The following is an 18,728-nucleotide window of genomic DNA, read 5'->3' as shown; positions in this document are numbered from 1 at the left end:
GCGAACTTTTTGGTCGTAAACCAAGTTGTACGTGTACCGAGACGTTTGTGAACCAAGGTTCCACTATATTGAATTTTGCTGTTTACATTTACTGGCCCGGTGCCTCAGTGCTCATTAGTGAACCCCTTCCCCAGACGCCCTCCCAGCAGCCAAATCATAACCCCCAGTTTGACACAGACAATAAAAAAAACTGTTCTCAGATAAAGCAAAAAAAAAGATTTACCGTAGTCCACAATATCCTGACGTAACCCTCCCCATTTATCCTGGCTTGGGACCGGCACGAAGAAACACGCTGGCTTGTCCATCCGCTGTGGCTGAGTTGTTTTTTTGTATGACATTAAAGAGTCTTTTTCTGTTGAACAGTTTCAAAAAAGCTAAATTAAATCCACTGTAATTCAATAATGTATAACAATAAAATAATTTAAAAACTTTCAAAGGGGCGCTAATACTTTTTATAGGCAAGATATATATGCCACCTTGGTCAGGTATGCAATCTCACACCAGCTACTCTCAGGCAGCATAGCTTCGAAGAACACACCCATCCGCAGATGGGTTTTTGAGTGTGCTAACATGTTTTATTGAAATTAAATCTTCTTCCATACCATCATACCTCCACTGTCCAACATCTGGACTACTGCTAAAACTCATTCTGCTGTCTTAGAGTATTTAATGATAATTTAATCTGAAATCTTTTAAATGGGAATGCTGGAAATTCAGGATATGACTAAAACTCTTGCATTTTAATATTCAGTCAGACAAGTAATCGACAATTTAGTTATCAAACTTAAGGTTGTTGATTCCGTGGTTGTGTATACGTTTATTGTATTAGTCAAACATGTATTAGAAATGGTAAAATCATGTAGTATTACAGTAAAATTGTATATTTGAAATAATAAAGTCTGACTCACTGTGGACAAAAAAAAGTAGTTATGTCGTACAAAATTTCTGCAGTGCAGTTTTTCAAAGTCTTGGTCAGTTGGTTTTATACAGCAGACATTTGACCACCTGATCTGTCTGAGTATGTAAAACATATCTAAACCCAAACTGGTGTGATTCGCAGATGACTATCTTGTGCGTTGCAGACAAACCTGTTCTTACACACTTCTGTCATGTCACTAAAGAGATTTAGCTCATTCAATCTCTTGCTGAAATGCCATTGACTTTGAATAAATCTTCCATTGACTTGGAATGAGTGTAGTAGCTTTATTTATCATGTCCTGCTATCTTTGTATAAAAAAAATCCACAAAACTATCCTACTACATTACTGTCTTTGGGAGTTTTTTTTTTTTAACTTAATTACTGTTAGTTATCTCTAATTTTGATTTTGGTTGATACATTTAATGTGTTTATTGTACACTATTGGAAATTGTGTATTTCCAAAATAAGTTAAGGTTTGTGGTTGTTTTAATTATGTACAGTAATTAGCAACAGGTTAGCAGAGGATGTTCATATTTGTATTTAAGTAATATTTGCTTTGCTCACCCACCCCCGGGTTTGGTTAACCAGATATACAATTTAAAGAGATTGTTATTCTTCATGGGAATTGTTACATATGCATTATTTTCACTTTTACTTTAAAAGTCTAGTAAAAACAATATTTGGAATGAACTTTTCTTGAAAAACGCATTGAATTTTGATTCAGTGTTTGGACTTAAATTGTGACAACGCAACGCATAACTGCTTGTGAGTGAATATCATTTCTTTCCCTCTAATAAATAAAACTTTTTCGAATGTTTGTCAGTGCTCTTTCTTCTTTGCTTAGTCGTTGACATGTCATCTAGAACGTATAAAATTATTGTCCTGATAAAATGTATAAGAGCTGAGAGCACAGGAAATGTTTAATGTCATCAGTGCCAAAGATGCTCCCAATTATGATAACAAGCCCTAGTATATTAGAGTTAAATCAGATTCTCATGTTTGCTTAGAAGCAAAGTTGTATCTCAAAGTGTCCAGAATATTCTCTTCATTTATCTGGTAACTTATGTATGTAAAGCTAGCAGTCAGTCCTTTGCCTCTATTTATTGCTCTGGAGTTGTGTAACACTAACCTCTGCATTAGTCTGATACCTGGGTGAAAAAATAACAAAAGAAATTCAACATTTGTAGTGTTTTTTGTTATGCTTTGATTTTTTTCTTTCTATTTTCCTTAAACTTGTGAATTTTTGTAATGTGTATTTTTTACATTTATAGCAAAGGCAAGACTACTTTACTGAAACACATATCAAACAGAGCCTTGAATATTCCTCCAAATATTGATGTCTTGCTGTGTGAACAAGGTAAGATTTCTTTGTATACTTGACCAACTTATTGCCATTTTCAATTCATTATTATAGATTTTGACTTGGTGAAGCTTATGAATAAAATATCATTGCCAACATGTAAGAAACGTTCAGCGTTAATAATTATTTCCTATAAGTCCATAAGCAATTATTTAGAAAAATACTTAAACATATTTATTTGAATGCTGAAGACTGCAAGATCATGTTATTACGGTAAGTTGATGACCCTCATTGCGCACAAATGAGTGCTATTATAAAAGCTGGTATCCTATTGTTTGATAGACCCAGTCTGTAAACTTAAATGAATAAGAAGGGACAAAGTATAAAGGGTTAAATAAAACTGGAAGGATAGACTCATTCTACTGTGAGAAGATGACAGCCTATTTTTTTTTTAATTGATTTACAACATGTGTAGTAGCTATTCATTAACAGAGATGATTCCACTCCACATGGTAGTAGAGAAAGTTCGAGCATTTTTACTAATACTACAAACAGGAAATACAGTAATGTCAGAATTTCCGAATGTCTCAATGTCTAATCTCTAGAGACTAAAACCTCATGATATATGCCTTTCTCTGTAAATTGTTTTAATTAATAATTATGTTTCTGGCCTCATTGAAGGTGGCCAATGGAGACCAATGCTGTTTCTGATTCCTTTAATTATATAAACTGGACCAAGTTTCATGTTTACACAAAAGCACTAGTCATATTTGAATATTTCATTTTGTAAGAATATAGTCATATCACCAGTCTAACACATGAATCAGGTGCCAAATGGGAAACCATTTGAAATCCTGTGACAGTTCAGAGCATTGAATAACAACCTGTCTGTGTGTCTCTTGTGCACACGTGTCTGTGTGTGTGTCTGTCTCTCTCTTGCACGTGTCTGCGTGCATGCGTGTGTGTGTGTGTCTCTGTCTGTCTGTCTCTCTCGCTCGCTGCTCAGGGAGAGACTGAACACGTGTGGAAGTCATCGGCGTGCACAAACCGAAGGAGAAACTGGCTTGTTCGTATACCGAGTGTGTGGTGATGAACAGATGCAAAAGTTTGACAAACTTTTTTGTCATAAACCGATTTGTACGTGTTCCGAGACGTTTGTGAACCGAAGTTCCACTGTACCTGGAACAGCAAATTTGTGGCAAGCACTGTAAAATGTGTGCCTAACTCCTCTCCAAACAGCTATAATGAAACAGTGTAACATTAAAGTGTAGTTTTTGAATTCCAAAAGCAAATATTTGGTGGCATGTGTTTTTATGTTAAAAGGGAATCCTTCCAGTTTTTTTCTAAAAAAAAAAAAACTAAACTCTATACTTTAAGTGAAATTTTAATACAAGTTACTAACTACCAGTTGCATGTGTGCAAAAAGTCTCCTTCACCACTACTTAATTAACATAGTTTTTAGTACATGAATATCTATCAGGATTGAGGCCTTCAGAGATTTCTGTATTAATACTATTTAGTAAAAGTAGTGACGCTCGTACAAAGAATTTCTTAATTGCATATCCGATCAACATGAGAACTTTGTCACTATCAGCTTCCAATAAAATGCATAACCTTTCATTTAGTAGATAGCACAAATCATCTCACCTGATGTACCCTTACCCCGTTAAGATATGCTCCCCTTTTCCTGGAACCTTGTTGAAAAAATTCTGTGTTTGCATCCTTTAAAATTGCATCTCAAAGTCAATCTTTAGTGAAGTCTTTTCTTCAATTATATGCTAGTCCAAAATTTGATTAAAAGACACCTGCAATGCTTCCCTAAGTATCAAGTATCATTGGCAGAAATTATAGTTAACAAAAACTAAAATCAAAACTAAAACTATTAGTAAAAAAATAATTTATGTAAACTGAAATAAATAGCTATCAAAACTGAAATGAAAAACTAAAATTAAATGAAACTATTAAACTGAAACTTAGTTATAATTTACTAAAAATATTTTTAGTTTTCATTTTTGAATAAATGTACTTGCCATTAGTCTTTAAGCCTTATAACTTTTAACTTGAAAACAAAAAGTCATCCACCACAAGCTGCCCACACATATTCATCCAGTGAATGGTGGCTGGTTGCATAGGGCTGCAACACAGCATTTGTAGTGACAGAGCAAGCTGAATACAGGCACGTAAAGCGTGTGAAATAGAAAGCGATTTACTATGTTATAAGAGTGACAGTTTTTTAGGAGCTGATAGTGATAGCATAATAGATTCTGGTTCAAATGTTAATGAAGCATACCAAGGTTTTGATTTTGTTTTGAATGTGCTTAGTAGCTTTCAGAGATACATTAGATATAGATAATCTGTTACAGAAATTCAGTCTATTTATTAGTGACGGCATGCTAGCTGTAATTTTGACTAAGCCAAAGATACAGTATGTACACAGCAACTATTAAACAGCAGTACACACACTAAGCCAAATTCCAGGCTGCATCTGAGTCTGACATCTGTTATGGTGAGCTGCCTTATTTCAGGTTGTTAAACAACAAAGCGATACAAACCTTGTAAAATCACTGAGTCAGCAATGTCTCTACTGGACTACAGGTAAGTAGGTGAAGAGAGTCTGCCAACTGGTGAAAAACTAAACATACTAATGTGTTTTTGTATTTATTCTATATTTATTCATTTATTTTTTTTAGTTTACATTCACAGCTCAAAATACCTGATATTGTGAAAATAATCCAGTAGCAGAATTATGTTTTAAAATATTTGCCCCCCTTTTTTCAGATTTTCATTCTGTTTCATATAGATAGTTGAAATATCATATTCTTTTTCTTCTTCACATCAGCCATATCATACATATTGATACATATCAGGGATTTTTCCTGCCTTGCATCCAATGCTGTTGGGGTAGGCTCCAGGTTTCCTATGATCCTACTCTTGGTAAGCGGGTTTAGAAAGTGTATATAATACTCCTAAATCTTAGATGCTTTCCCTGTTGTTTTGAACCCATCCATATACATATTACCTACACTTACTCTGCTCATTATGGGTTTACTGTTCTTATGTTTGGACTATTTAAGTCTCACTACCCCTAACCTTGGCATGACATGCTTGTGTTTCTTTGTTTCCCTCAATAGAACTATGTGGGGTCTGGACACTGATTCAAGGCTAAGCCCCCATGGCTTTCATGATCACACATGTCACAATCAAATCTATTTTCTGATTTTTTGATATCTTTTCAAGCCTGCAGGTGGCAAAATTCTGTCTATAAATTTTATGTGCCTGAGATAAAATCAGAAATCGTTATGCCTGGTAGAAAATAACAAAGCCCAGTATAGGAGATTTTTTTAATAAAATATTGAAGGCATTAATTATAAGGACATTGTCTTGGAGCTGGATATGTTGTGTGCTGTAGACATTTAAAGTAAAATAATTCACTTACATTTCATTACTGATTGGCCCATTCTGGGCAATAAAAGAAAAAGATGAAAAGTGCCAATAGTCCCTGCACATTTGTTCAGCACAAATGACCTAAAATATTTTAAAAATTATAAAATTGTATAACATTGTTCATATTCAATATCTGGTTTTGATTATGCTTGTTTTTATCGTACAAAAACAAAACCAGATAATAAACTGATTGTGGCACAACACTAAACTCCGTAGTAGCTCTTTAACCGTACCTTAATTACTAAAACTGAAACGAACAGATGTAAAAATAAAATAGAAATATTTTTGTGAAATAAAAACTAACTTAAAACTAAAAATACACAATGAAGAAAAACTAAACTGAATTTCCAAGTAAGGTCAGAAAAAATCTAGAAATAAAAACTAATATAAAGAGGGAAAACTATAATATCCTTGGTAGACACTATACTGTACGATGTTTCAGTAAAGTACATGTTCATTATTTATACCTTTTAGTTAGCATTTCAAATAAAGAATGGTAATCGGTCATTGGAAAGATTTACTCCTTGTTAATCAAGGCAAACAGATTCAGCTAAAAATTGTATACCACGCATACTTCAAAATGTATTCAAGCCAAGGCCCTAATTGTGAGTGATGTCATCAATCCACCCACCTGGCTTGGTTATGCATTTTGAGAATGTCCTATGCTGAGAACACCTTTATTGTTCATTTTTTAAATCTTGTAGCACTTGGACAGTAATTTGATTAGTTGATTAGTTACTAAGGTAGGTGCTTTATACATTTTACGTGTTTTCATTTTTTGGGTTTCCTTAGAATTTTCTGCTTTCCTCTACTACTTCAAATATACTGCATGTTTATTTAGATAGATTGGTGGGCAACTCTAAAATGTATCAATGTGGATGTGTACATGATTATGTACCGCAAAGGGCTGAAATCTTGTCTTTGTCTGAGCGTTACTTAAGTATGTTTCCACCACGAAAACATGAAACCATCATCTACAAAACAGGGAAAAAATGTAATGACTTTAACCATGCGGCAGCAGAGCTGATAGAAACAATATACAGTCAAAGTAAGTACTCCCCATGAAATGTTTTCTTCTATTTTAACATACTGTATGTGGAAATAATAGGATTTTATATACATGTAAACAGTATCTTTAGGTAAAGATGATGTAAATAGAAACAAAAAGAGTGACAATTTGCCTTTGTAGTAATTTACAAAAAATAAACAGATAATGCAATTTCTAGCTTTGGAAAAAGTAATCACACTCTTGGCTGTAATACCTTGGGTTGGTGCTTTGGCAAAAACAACCTCAAACTAGCATTTTTTATAACTGTCTACCAATCTTTGACATTGAAAGGGAGAAAGTTTTTCCCACTACTACAGTTATAATTCTTTCAGCTGTGATGTTAGAGGGGTGCCTTGCAAATGCAGAATGTTTCAAATTGTTCCGTAAGCCCTTGGGCAAACTTTATCCTTGAATTTACATTTTTTCTGAACAGCAAAATCCTGTCACATCTCCCATTTAGATCTAATTTGTGCAGTGTATTCCTAATGGTATACTCCTGCATTTTGAAATCAACCATGGCAAGAGCTATCAGTAGATCATACAATAAAATTCTAGGGTCCTTAGAGACTTCTGTCAGAATCATGCATTCTGCTCTCAGGCTGAACTTGCTGGGACAGCCTGATTTGGAACACCTTGTTATCATTTTAGGTATTTAAGGAGTGATAAATAGTGGAGTGTACTTTTTGCATTTAAATTATAATGTACTACAAAATGTAAATGTGTTATTCGTTACATTTTATCATCTATCTGTAGATACTGTTTAAGTGAAGATCAATTTCTGATATGTTCACATATGTTTAAAAAAAAAAAAAAGTAAAACATTTCATGAGGTGTACTTTTTCACATGACTGTGCATGCTTTGATTGAAAAAGTAGAATAGGATTGGAAGAGGTCAATAAATCCGAAGTGATTGAAGACTGTAATCCTTCATCTGTTGTTTTTTGTGGCATAGTGGCTATAGAGTAGAAGGAGATGGATGTTGTCAAAAAACAATTGGATGCAGATACATCGGCCAAATTAGGATAGACACCAGACAAGGAAACATAGTTAAACGTGCGTCTAGTGAAAAGCTAATGATAAGCAAAATGAATGATTGATTAAAGCATATTACTCCTCGGAAGAAGAAACTCGAAATATACAGTAGAGTGTGATTGTGTCCCAGAGTCAATAGCTAGTAATGATGCAGATTATGCATATTTTTGTTATTGTTTTAAACAGAAACTAATGAGTTGTCATTGTTCTTGAAACCATTTCATAAATTTCATTAAGTGGCCATTTAAATGTGAATATTTAAGTTATAGAAAACAGATTTTTTTATTTGATAGAATAAATCAGGGATCTCCTCTCCTATCTCAGTTCTGGAAGGCAGCAGCGGTTGTAGGTTTTTGTTCCAGCCATTCTCCACAATTGAAGTCATTTTCTGAAGTTAGTGAAACAAATTTTTTAATTCTATACCTTGTTAGCACTCTCATCCTGCATTCTTAGGAATTTCTCATTTTTTTTTGTTTGTGCCAATTTCCTAATTAAAAGTAATGTAATCTCGTTAAATAATTATTTTGCACTTAATTTTAATTTACTTATTAAAATGAATAATTCTTCACTGTTGCTTTAACTCTTGAAAACAACACATTCACAGTTTTAATTGTAGGGAAAAAACAAAAAAACAGTTCACTACCTTAATGTAGTTCCATTTGGTCCAATGTGTGTTAAATGTAAAAAAACTTTTTCATTGATATCAGTTGGAAAGAAAATTAGTTATAGGACCAAAAACTTCTAATTGGCTTAGATCTATGAAATACCATAACGAATAAGTTTGATATTTTTCATGTTGAAATTATATTTTCACAATCATAGTATAGATTAGTTTTCCACATTGTCTGACATTGACATTGAATTCAAAATTGAAACATATTTTATACATTTTTAAAAAAATAACTAACCCACTCTTGCATTTTATAATGGAGCTAATGGGCACTAGAGTTCCCAGTGTGATGAAAAATCCTAAACTTACTGAATGTCATTTTTTCAAGCCATAAATGTTACTGAGAGATTGCATACATATTGCAAAATTTTCAATAAGGAAAAAAGCAAACCATTTTTGTGAGATTAATCCATTTTTAAAGGAGACTGGCTGAGGACTTTACTTAGCCAGCTACACCATTCATCATTCTCTGCGGCACCCTTTCAGCCCAAGGGGTGTGAATTCATCTCAGAAAAACATTGGCAAGTACCATTATTGATATAGATCATTGATGGCCACGTGTGAGTTGCTGTGTCTGTTCTGTAGAGAACTAGACAGTAACTGAAAAGTCACATGATTGATTATATTTTTTCACTATATGAAAACTTATTTCTTTATTTATCAAACATGCAGCTTGCTGCCATTGGATTGATAATGTATGTCTGTGCTTCTGTAATAAAGTATATTGAGGTTAAATGTAGCATGCCACCAGAAGTGACGAGACCTGAACAGATGCTGTAGTCATCCACCCACCCATCTATCCACCCTTCTATCTGTCCTAACCTATTAAACCGGAGCACCAAGGGAGAACATATAAACTCCACACAAGGGGACCCCCAAGATGCAAACACCATTCTCCTTCACTGCAAGACAGCAGCACTACCAATGCACCACCCAGTTATAATAATAATAGGAATAATTATTGCTGTCCTCAATACCTTCAACCCATGAATCTGTTGGTAATTTTTCTCTGCTTAAGACGCATTTATTATTATTATTTTTAATAATAATAATCCATCCCGTCTTCCTAAACCACTTATCCAGGGCAGGATCGTGGGTCAGCAATTACAGAGGAAAAGGCAGGAACAACACCTGGATATTAGTAATATTCTAATGGAAATAATAATAACACCAGCATCATAATTGTTGTCCTTTGTATCTTCCCCATCTTTTAATCTATTCATATATTATTTTTTCTGCTATAGACACAATAATTATAATACAAATTACCCTTCTTTTTAACCCTCTTATCCAGGGCAGGGGCAAGGGGCAGCTGGAGACTATCCTAGCCAGCATCAGATGCAAGGCAAGAACAGCACTCGGACCGGGCACCAATATTACACACAGTTAACACACATATACACGGCTCAGTTTAACAACAGAAGTTTACTTAAGTTTAATCAGGTTGCAGTTTAGTAGGTTTATTACAGATGCTTTAACAACAGAGTGTTAGTGCAGAGCTATCATTCCTGCCCCACGTGTATTTTTCCACTTGTATTTGCAGATTGGTATTAGTGAGTGTCAGTAAGTTTTCACTTAAAGGTTGTCCTAAGCTCTACGATTACCATATCTTCAGCAAGAGTCTGATCACAATGCGCCTTTTTCATTTTTTATTTTTTTTTATTTTAAATTTTGCGTGCACATTTCAAGGCACAGCTTGTCATAACTCCTTCCACGACAGCTGTTACAAGCAGAGTGAGCAAGAAATTACCTGAAGAAAATAGTATTAAAAATCTGAAAATATATTTCCAGTTCACTTTTGTTGTCGCAGGCATGCCTCAGATACAGTATGTAGAAGGCACATTTTCCTAAATCAAACCTTGTGCTACATCAAAGTTGACTTATTTGTTAAGTTTTAAAGCCTCATATTGATACTCAATTACCCTTTAGCTTTATTGTTAAATGCAAGAGCAGACTAGTTTTTTTTTTTTAAATGCATAAAATATGGTCTACATATTTATGGTGAACGCTATTTCATGTGGCAAACTACTATATACCATAACTGTGACAAAATAACTTTGACCTGAAAAGTACTGAACTTGTCTTTTAATTATAGCCAGAGTAAAACAAAATCTGCAATATTGGAAATGCATGACCATGCATAGTGAGAGTGCTAATGAGGAAAGAATAAAATTTTTTCATTAACAACAGGATCTGGCTTCCGTAGAGAATAATTCCAGGAAAATCCCACAATCACTATGGCATTTCAGGAAGTAGTGGTGGTGTTCCTTTTGAGTCAGGGCCAAACAAGTTTCTCTAACACCTTCACCCAAAATAATGCAGTTGGGCAAATCAGGTACCAGTATTTTTAGATTTGCAAAGGCAGTAAAGCTTACTTACAACTGTAGATAGTTTGATAAAGTTAAAACCTTCAAGTCCTCACATTCTGTTAATTACTAAAGACTGGCAATACTTTTAAATACATTCCTATCATTGCCTTTAGAGTTCTCTCAAGCCTTCTGCAACATTTTGTGCTGCCATTAATTGATTAACATTTATTATAAACTGCTCAAAAAAATTAAAGGAACACTTTTTAATCAGAGTATTGCATCAATATCAGTGAAACTTCTGGGATATTGATCTGGTCAGTTAAATAGAGGGGGTTGTTAATCACTCTCAGCTGCTTTGGTGTTAATAAAATTAACAACAGGTGCACTAGAGGGGCAACAGTGAGACAACCCCCAAAATAGGAATGGTTTAACAGGTGGAGGCCACTGACATTTTTCCCTTTTTCACTTTTCTGACTGTTTTTTCACTAGTTTTGTATTTGACTAAGGTCAGTGTCACTACCGGTAGCATGAGGCGATACCTGGACCCCACAGAGGTTCCACAGGTAGTCCAACTTCTCCAAGATGGCAAGTATGTGCCATTGCCACAAGGTTTGCTGTGTCTCCCAGCACAGTCTCAACTGAGCCCTACAAAATGACCTCCAGCAGGCCACTGGTGTGAATGTCTCTGACCAAACAATCAGAAACCAACTCCATGAGGGTGGCCTGAGGGCACGACATTATCTAGTGGGCTCCGTGCTCACTGCTCGGCACAGTGGAGCTCAATTGGCATTTGCCATAGGATACCAGAATTGGCAGGTCCACCACCGGCACCCTGTGCTTTTCATAGATGAGAGCAGGTTCACCCTGAGCACATGTGACAGACATGAAAGAGTCTGGAGAAGATGTGGAAGACGTTATGCTGCCTGTAACATCGTTCAACATGACCAGTTTGGTGGTGGGTCAGTGATGGTTTGGGGAGGCATATCCATGAAGGGACACACAGACCTCTACAGGCTAGACAACAGCACCTTGACTGCCGTTAGGTAGTGGGATGAAATCCTTGGAACAAACTGTCAGACCCTAGGCTGGTGCATTGGGTCCTGGGTTTCCCCTGTTGCACGACAATGCACGGCCTCATGTGGTGAGAGTATGCAGGCAGTTCCTGGAGAATGAAGGAATTGATACCATAGACTGGCCCCCATGCTTGCCTGACCCAAATTCAATTGAACACCTCCGGAACATTGTTTAGGTCCATCTAACATCAGACTGTCCAGGAATTCAGCGACGCACTGGTCCAGATCTGGGAGGAGATCCCCCAGGACATCATTCGTCATCTTATTAGGAGCATGCCCTGACGTTGCCAGGCATGCAATCAAACACGTCGGGGCCATACAAACTACTGAGTATGATTTTGAGTTGCTACAATGAAATTTCAGCAAAATGGACTAGTCTGCCACATCATTTTTTCACTTTGATTTTTGGGGTGTCTTCGAATTCAGCCCTCTGTAGGTTGATAATTTTCATTTCTATCAAACTATGTGGCATCCTTTCATTCCTAACACATTACCCAGTCCATATCAGTATAGATATTGTCACGCTTGGGTCACAGATTTGTACAGAGACACAGGAGGTCGTAGAAACAAGAAGGATTTTTATTCAAACACATGAGTTTAAACATGCTCCATGACAAGTCAGAGATGACAGTTCTGCTAGGAGCAGAGAAAGAGATAAAAGCAAACAATCAATTCCAAATCTGACAGGCGCTGCGCACGGCTTTTAAGTCGGCGGAGTACCGCGCGAGGCTTGTATTACGCGTTATAGTGCAAGGATAAGGAGCAATGTGAGGGTAGTCAGTGTTTCAGGCTTTGTGGTTTTCCCAGGGGCGTTTGTCTCTATTTGGGGTGCGATCAGCCCTCCAGCTCACAATATCCAGCATGATTTTTTTCCCCATTGAGATCTGATATATTTTCAGTGTCCCTTTAATTTTTTTGAGCAGCATATAAGAAGCCATCGAAGTCCTCCACAAATTCCATTCAAATGTTTAATTAAAACCATTACAAAATATCAATAGCATTCTTTTAAAACCAGACTGTACTGTATTTACATGTTTTTAGTCATCTGTTTGTTTATGCTTAATGTTGCATTAATACGTGGTTGATGCTGCCTTTGCAACATGTAAATCTGGTTATCTGTGTGCTGTACACCTAGTGTTCACTCAAAAGGGATTATACAATAGCATTTTTTTTTATCCAAGAGGTTCAAGATATCTTGCAGGTGTACTATAACTTGCAAAAGAATTGAAGTGTGTTCAATGAAAATAGTTTTTTAAAATGTTTGTATTATTTTGTGACTTATGTCTTTTGTGTATTGTTTCAAAAATAAGTAATGATTGTTTTAAGGTTAATCTAAACTATGAAATTATGTCATCCTTAATTTACAGACAATCATAATACTTAGAAACAGTTTCAAGCAGTAAACTTGGCAACAAAAATTATGAATTCAAAACAAATTTATATTTATTAATTTTTCCACTCAAGTTACTCGTTTCCTCATGTTTTCCTTAATTTGTAATGTATGTTTGACAAGGAAAGCCTGTACTTTTAAATTTGTTTGCTAATAATTTATTTTTAAACTCACTATGGAAGAGGTTAAGCTAACTCTTTACTATATATTGAAATACTGCAGAGGTGGTAGCTGATGACACTCCAGCTGTTCAAGCTGTCCTAAAGGCCGACACAAAACGATTAAAACTCCTAGAAGAGGAAAAACGGCTACAGGCTTTGTTGGAAAAAGGAGAGGACGCTGCTGCTGAGAGACTTGACAAGGTAACTTCTTAATGGGTTTTGAGCTTAGATAATTGTATATATCTAATACACTAAAAGGTATATTTTGTTCTTTGTCAGTACAGTTTACGCAAAACAAAAATATATATTTACTAAAATAATGTTAATACAATGGTTTGTTGAAAAGAAAAGAAAAAACAAATTTGTGCAACATGGAATCTTAAAAATCATTCAACTGGCTAATTCTGATTTGATCCATAAATATGTTTGTCTGCCATTCTGAGACAGCAAAATTGTGTTAATAGTGAAAAATAGTGAAAGTACTTTTTTTCAGTGATGTCAAACTATCTTTACCACACTGCAAAGCTAATTAATTCAGAACTAGGGCTGCAACTAATGATTAGTTTGGTAATCGACTAATCGTTCAATTTATTTTTTTGATTAGTCATAATTATTTCATGCCTGCGACCTGTGGTTGCACATCCTGTCCTGGGCTCCAGTGCATGTCTTACCTCATCTCCCACGTCTGTCATCTTGTGAATGTCACCCTGATGTCTCTGCATTAACACGATTAAAATTAATAATAATCAAATTAAAATGACCAGTGAAACATATGAATTTGAAAATAATCAGATGTTTTTATTTTAGTGTGACCATCACAATAAAAAAGAAATACCATTAAACAATACAAACTAAATTGCACGTAGTCTTTAAACAAAAAAAGTGCATTAAACAAAAAATACATCATTAAAACTGAAACTTTTTTCATATTTTAGTAATAAATGACAAAATGTAGACATAAACTATATAATGTGTAAAGCCTGAAGTGCAAAGATCAAATAAACACTTTAACAAAGGGCTCAAGGATGATACAATAGCTTCTGTGGTGCAGCGGTAGGAATTGCTGACTTATAATCAAGAGGCTCCCGGTTCGATCCTGACTGCCTCATATATTTACCGTTTTGAGTAGTGAGTTGCCGTTATTGTTTATATTATACAATAAACACATACATTTGATTTGCGTCTGTAACAGCCACTGTATTAAATGTATAGTACTTGTAAAAGTTACCTTTTTTTCCCATTTTTATTCTGTTTCTATTTTTTTTTTTTTTTTTTAATTGTGATAAGAATTAGACCAAGACATCATAAAGATTTTGGGCAGCCACACATATATTGTTTTCCCGGCTCCAAAAGTAGATTTTTTTTAGTAGCACGGCGTGCATAGTGCAGAACTGATTAAGTGGAGGTAAAATGGCAGTTTTAAGGTCTAGAAAAGGAAATGATGTCATCTATGCCGGAACCGGAAGTTACGTCATCAGAGGCGCCGGAACCTGGCAGGATTTCCCGGGAATGGTCTGTAAGAGACTGAGAGAGACAGTCAGCACACTCCGCCACCCCCTGGTCTGATGTAGTATTAGTTACTCAAGGCCTTTAGCTGCCTCCTACTCGCACATGTGTCACACTATAATATATATATATATATATATATATATATATATATATATATATATATATATATATATACACACTCACACTAATAAAGGGCAAAGCCCTCACTGATTGACTGACTCATTTACTCACTCATCACTAATTCTCCAACTTCCCATGTAGGTAGAAGGCTGAAATTTTGCAGGCTCATTCCTTACAGGTTACTTACAAAAGTTAAGCAGGTGTCATTTTGAAATTCTATGCATAACGGTCGACAACGTCCTCCATGTTAAACTTTCTTGTTTATGGCCCCATCTTCACGAAATTTGGTAGGCGGCTTCCCTGCTCTGTGATTTCTCAGTTTTTTTATTTTTAATAAATTTACAAAAAACTCAAGTAAATTTTTTCACGTTGTCATTATGGGGTGTGTAGAATTCTGAGGAAAAAAATGAATTTAATCCATTTTAGAATAAGGCTGTAACATAACAAAATGTGGAAAAAGTGATGCGTTCTGAATACTTTACGGATGCACTGTTTATATATATATATATATATATATATGTGTGTGTGTGTGTGTGTATATATATATATATATATATATATATATATACAGGGAGTGCAGAATTATTAGGCAAGTTGTATTTTTGAGGATTAATTTTAATATGGAACAAACACAGTGCTATCAGTCAATCCAAAATGTTAATAAACCTGAAACCTGAATGTTTCACAACGGAAATGTGAGTGTGAACATCATCAGGGGAATACATATGTGCGCACAATTATTAGGCAACTATTAGTGTGCAGATTTATTATGCAACTAAAGGAAAATGAAAATTTTCCCATCTCACTTGTTTATTTTCATCTGTTATAGTGAGAATAATAAACAAACACCTCAAAATTTACAAATAAACATCTCTGACATTTCAAAAAAAATAAATCAATCAATCAATGACCAATATAGCCACCCTTCTTTCCAATAACAGTCATAAGCCTTTCCATTCATGGAGTCTGTCAGTTTCTTGATCTGTTGACGATCAGCTTTTGTGGAGCAGTGACTACAGCCTCCCAGACACTCTTCAGAGAGGTGTATTGTTTTTCTCCCCCGTAAATCTAGCGCTTAAGAAGTGCCCACAAGTTCTCGATAGGGTTTAGGTCAGATGAGGAAGGGGGCCATGTCATTATTCCTTCATCTTTAAGGCCTTTACTGGCTGGCCACGCAGTGGAGAACTTCGATGCAAGTGATGGAGCATTGGCCTGCATAAAATCATCATGGTCTTTTCCTGTATCACTGTTTGAAGAAAGTGTCTTGAAAAACTGGCAGTAGGTTTGGGAGTTGATTTTGAGTTCATCTTCAATGCAAAAGGTCCAACTAGCTCATCTTTAAAAATACCAGCTCATACCAGTACCCCACCTCCACGTTGGAGTGGAGCTCTGTGCCCATTACTGATCCACAGGTCCATCCATCTGGTCCATCAAGAGTCACTCTTATCTCATCGGTCCATAAAACCTTTGAAAAAAAATCTGTCTTCAGATATTTCTTGGCCCAGTTTTGATGTTTCTTGTTCAGTGGTGGTTGGGTTTCAGCCCTCCTTACCTTGGCCATGTCTTTGAGCACTGAACACCTTGTACTTCTGGGCACTCCAGGTAGGTTGCAGCTCTGGAATATGAAAGTACTGGAGGATAATGGGTTCCTGGTAGCTTCACGCTTGATTCTTCTCAAATCTTTGGCAGCTAATTTATGCTTTTGTTCTCAACACGCTTCTTGCGACCCTGTTGACTATTTGCAACAAAATGTTTGATGGTTCTGTGATCACACACCAATATCTTAGCAATTCCAAAAGTGCTGCATCCCTCTGAAAGACTTTTTACAATTTTTGACTTTTCAGAGTCAGTTAAATCTCTTTTTTGGCCCGTTTTGCCTGAGGAAAACTAGCTGCCTAATAATTCTGCACACCTTGATATAGGGTGTTGATCTCCTTAGGCCACACCCTCCCTCATTACACAAATACACATCACCTGACGTGCTTAAATCCAATAAGCATTCAAGTTAATACAGCTTGGAGTTGGAATATACGCATTAAAAATGATGATATGGTCAAAATACTCACTTGCCTAATAATTGTGCACACAGTGTATATATATATATATATATATATATATATATATATATGTGTATGTGTATGTATATATATATGTGTATGTGTATGTATATATATATGTGTATGTGTATGTATATATATATGTGTATGTGTATGTATATATGTATGTGTATGTATATATATATATGTATATATATATGTATGTATATATATATATGTATATATATATGTATGTATATATATGTATATACATATTCAGTTTTTGTTTTTAATAAATCTGCAACAATTTCAAAAATTCTTTTTTTTGTCTGTCAATATGGGGTGCTGTGTGTACATTAATGAGGAAAAAATTAATTTAAATGATTTTAGCAAATGGCTGCAATATAACAAAGAGTGAAAAATTGAAGGGGGTCTGAATACTTTCCGTACCCACTGTATATGTGTATGTATATATGTGTAAATATATATATATATCTCCCCATGGGCTCACCACCTATGGGAGGGGCCAAGGAGGTTGGGTGCAGTGTGAGTTGGGTGGTGGCCGAAGGCGGGGACCTTGGCGTTCTGATCCTCGGCTACAGAAACTGGCTCTTGGGACGTGGAATGTCACCTCTCTGAAGGGAAGGAGCCTGAGCTAGTACGCGAGGTCGAGAGGTTCCGGCTAGATATAGTCGGACTCACCTCGACGCACAGCTTGGACTCTGGAGCCAATCTCCTTGAGAGGGGCTGGACTCTCTACCACTCTGTAGTTGCCCCCCGGTGAGAGGCGCCGAGCAGGTGTGGGCATACTTATTGCCCCCCGACTCTGAGCCTGTGCATTCGGAATCAGCACCTCCAAATCCGAGAGCATGGTCCTCAGCCGGAAAAGGGTGGAGTGCCCTCTCAGGGTTGGGGGAGAGATCCTGCCCCAAGTGGAGGAGTTCAAGTATCTTGGGGTCTTGTTCACGAGTGAGGGAAGAATGGAGCGTGAGATCGACAGGCGGATCGGTGCGCATCCGCAGTGATGTGGGCTCTGCATCGGTCTGTCGTGGTGAAAAGGAGCTGAGCCGTAAGGCAAAGCTCTCAATTTACAGTCGATCTACGCCCTACCCTCACCTATGGTCATGAGCTATGGGTAGTGACCAAAGAAAGAGATCGCTGAATACAAGCGGCTGAAATGAGTTTCCTCCGCAGGGTGTCTGGGCTTTCCCTTAAAGATAAGGTGAGAAGCTAAGTCATCCGGGAGGGGCTCAGAGTAGAGCTGCTGCTCCTCCGCATCGAGAGGAGTCAGATGAGGTGGCTCGGGCATCTGATCAGGATGCCTCCTGGACGCCTCCCTGGTGAGGTGTTCTGGGCACGTCCAACCGGGAGGAGGCCCCGGGGAAGACCCAGGACACGCTGGAGGTACTATGCCTCCCGGCTGGCCTGGGAACGCCTAGGGATTCTCCTGGAAGAGCTGGAAGAAGTGGCCGGGGAGGGAAGTCTGGGCCTCTGCTGCTGCTCCCCACCCAACCTCGGATAAGCAGAAGAGGATGGATGGATATATATACAGTATGTATATATGTATATAAATATATATATAAATATATATATATATATATATATATATATCTATAAATATATATATCTATACTAATAAAAGGCAAAGCCCTCACTCACTGACTCATCACTAATTCTCCAACTTCCCGTGTAGGTAGAAGGCTGAAATTTGGCAGGC

The 18,728-nt window shown here is 36.4% G+C and overlaps 1 protein-coding gene across 1 annotated transcript in view; it reads left to right on the top strand.

The window, feature by feature from the left end:
* abcf1 (ATP-binding cassette, sub-family F (GCN20), member 1) overlaps nt 1–18,728 on the top strand; it is a 220,415-nt gene that overhangs the window by 142,486 nt on the left and 59,201 nt on the right. Inside the window, exons 11-12 of the mRNA XM_039770000.1 lie at nt 2,191–2,276; nt 13,408–13,547. Coding sequence (XP_039625934.1) covers nt 2,191–2,276; nt 13,408–13,547 — 226 coding nt within the window. The remainder of the gene's footprint in view (nt 1–2,190; nt 2,277–13,407; nt 13,548–18,728) is intronic.

Source organism: Polypterus senegalus, chromosome 11 (genome assembly GCF_016835505.1).
Source record: "Polypterus senegalus isolate Bchr_013 chromosome 11, ASM1683550v1, whole genome shotgun sequence".
NCBI lineage: Eukaryota > Metazoa > Chordata > Cladistia > Polypteriformes > Polypteridae > Polypterus > Polypterus senegalus.
This window is presented reverse-complemented; position numbering and strand designations above follow the sequence as displayed.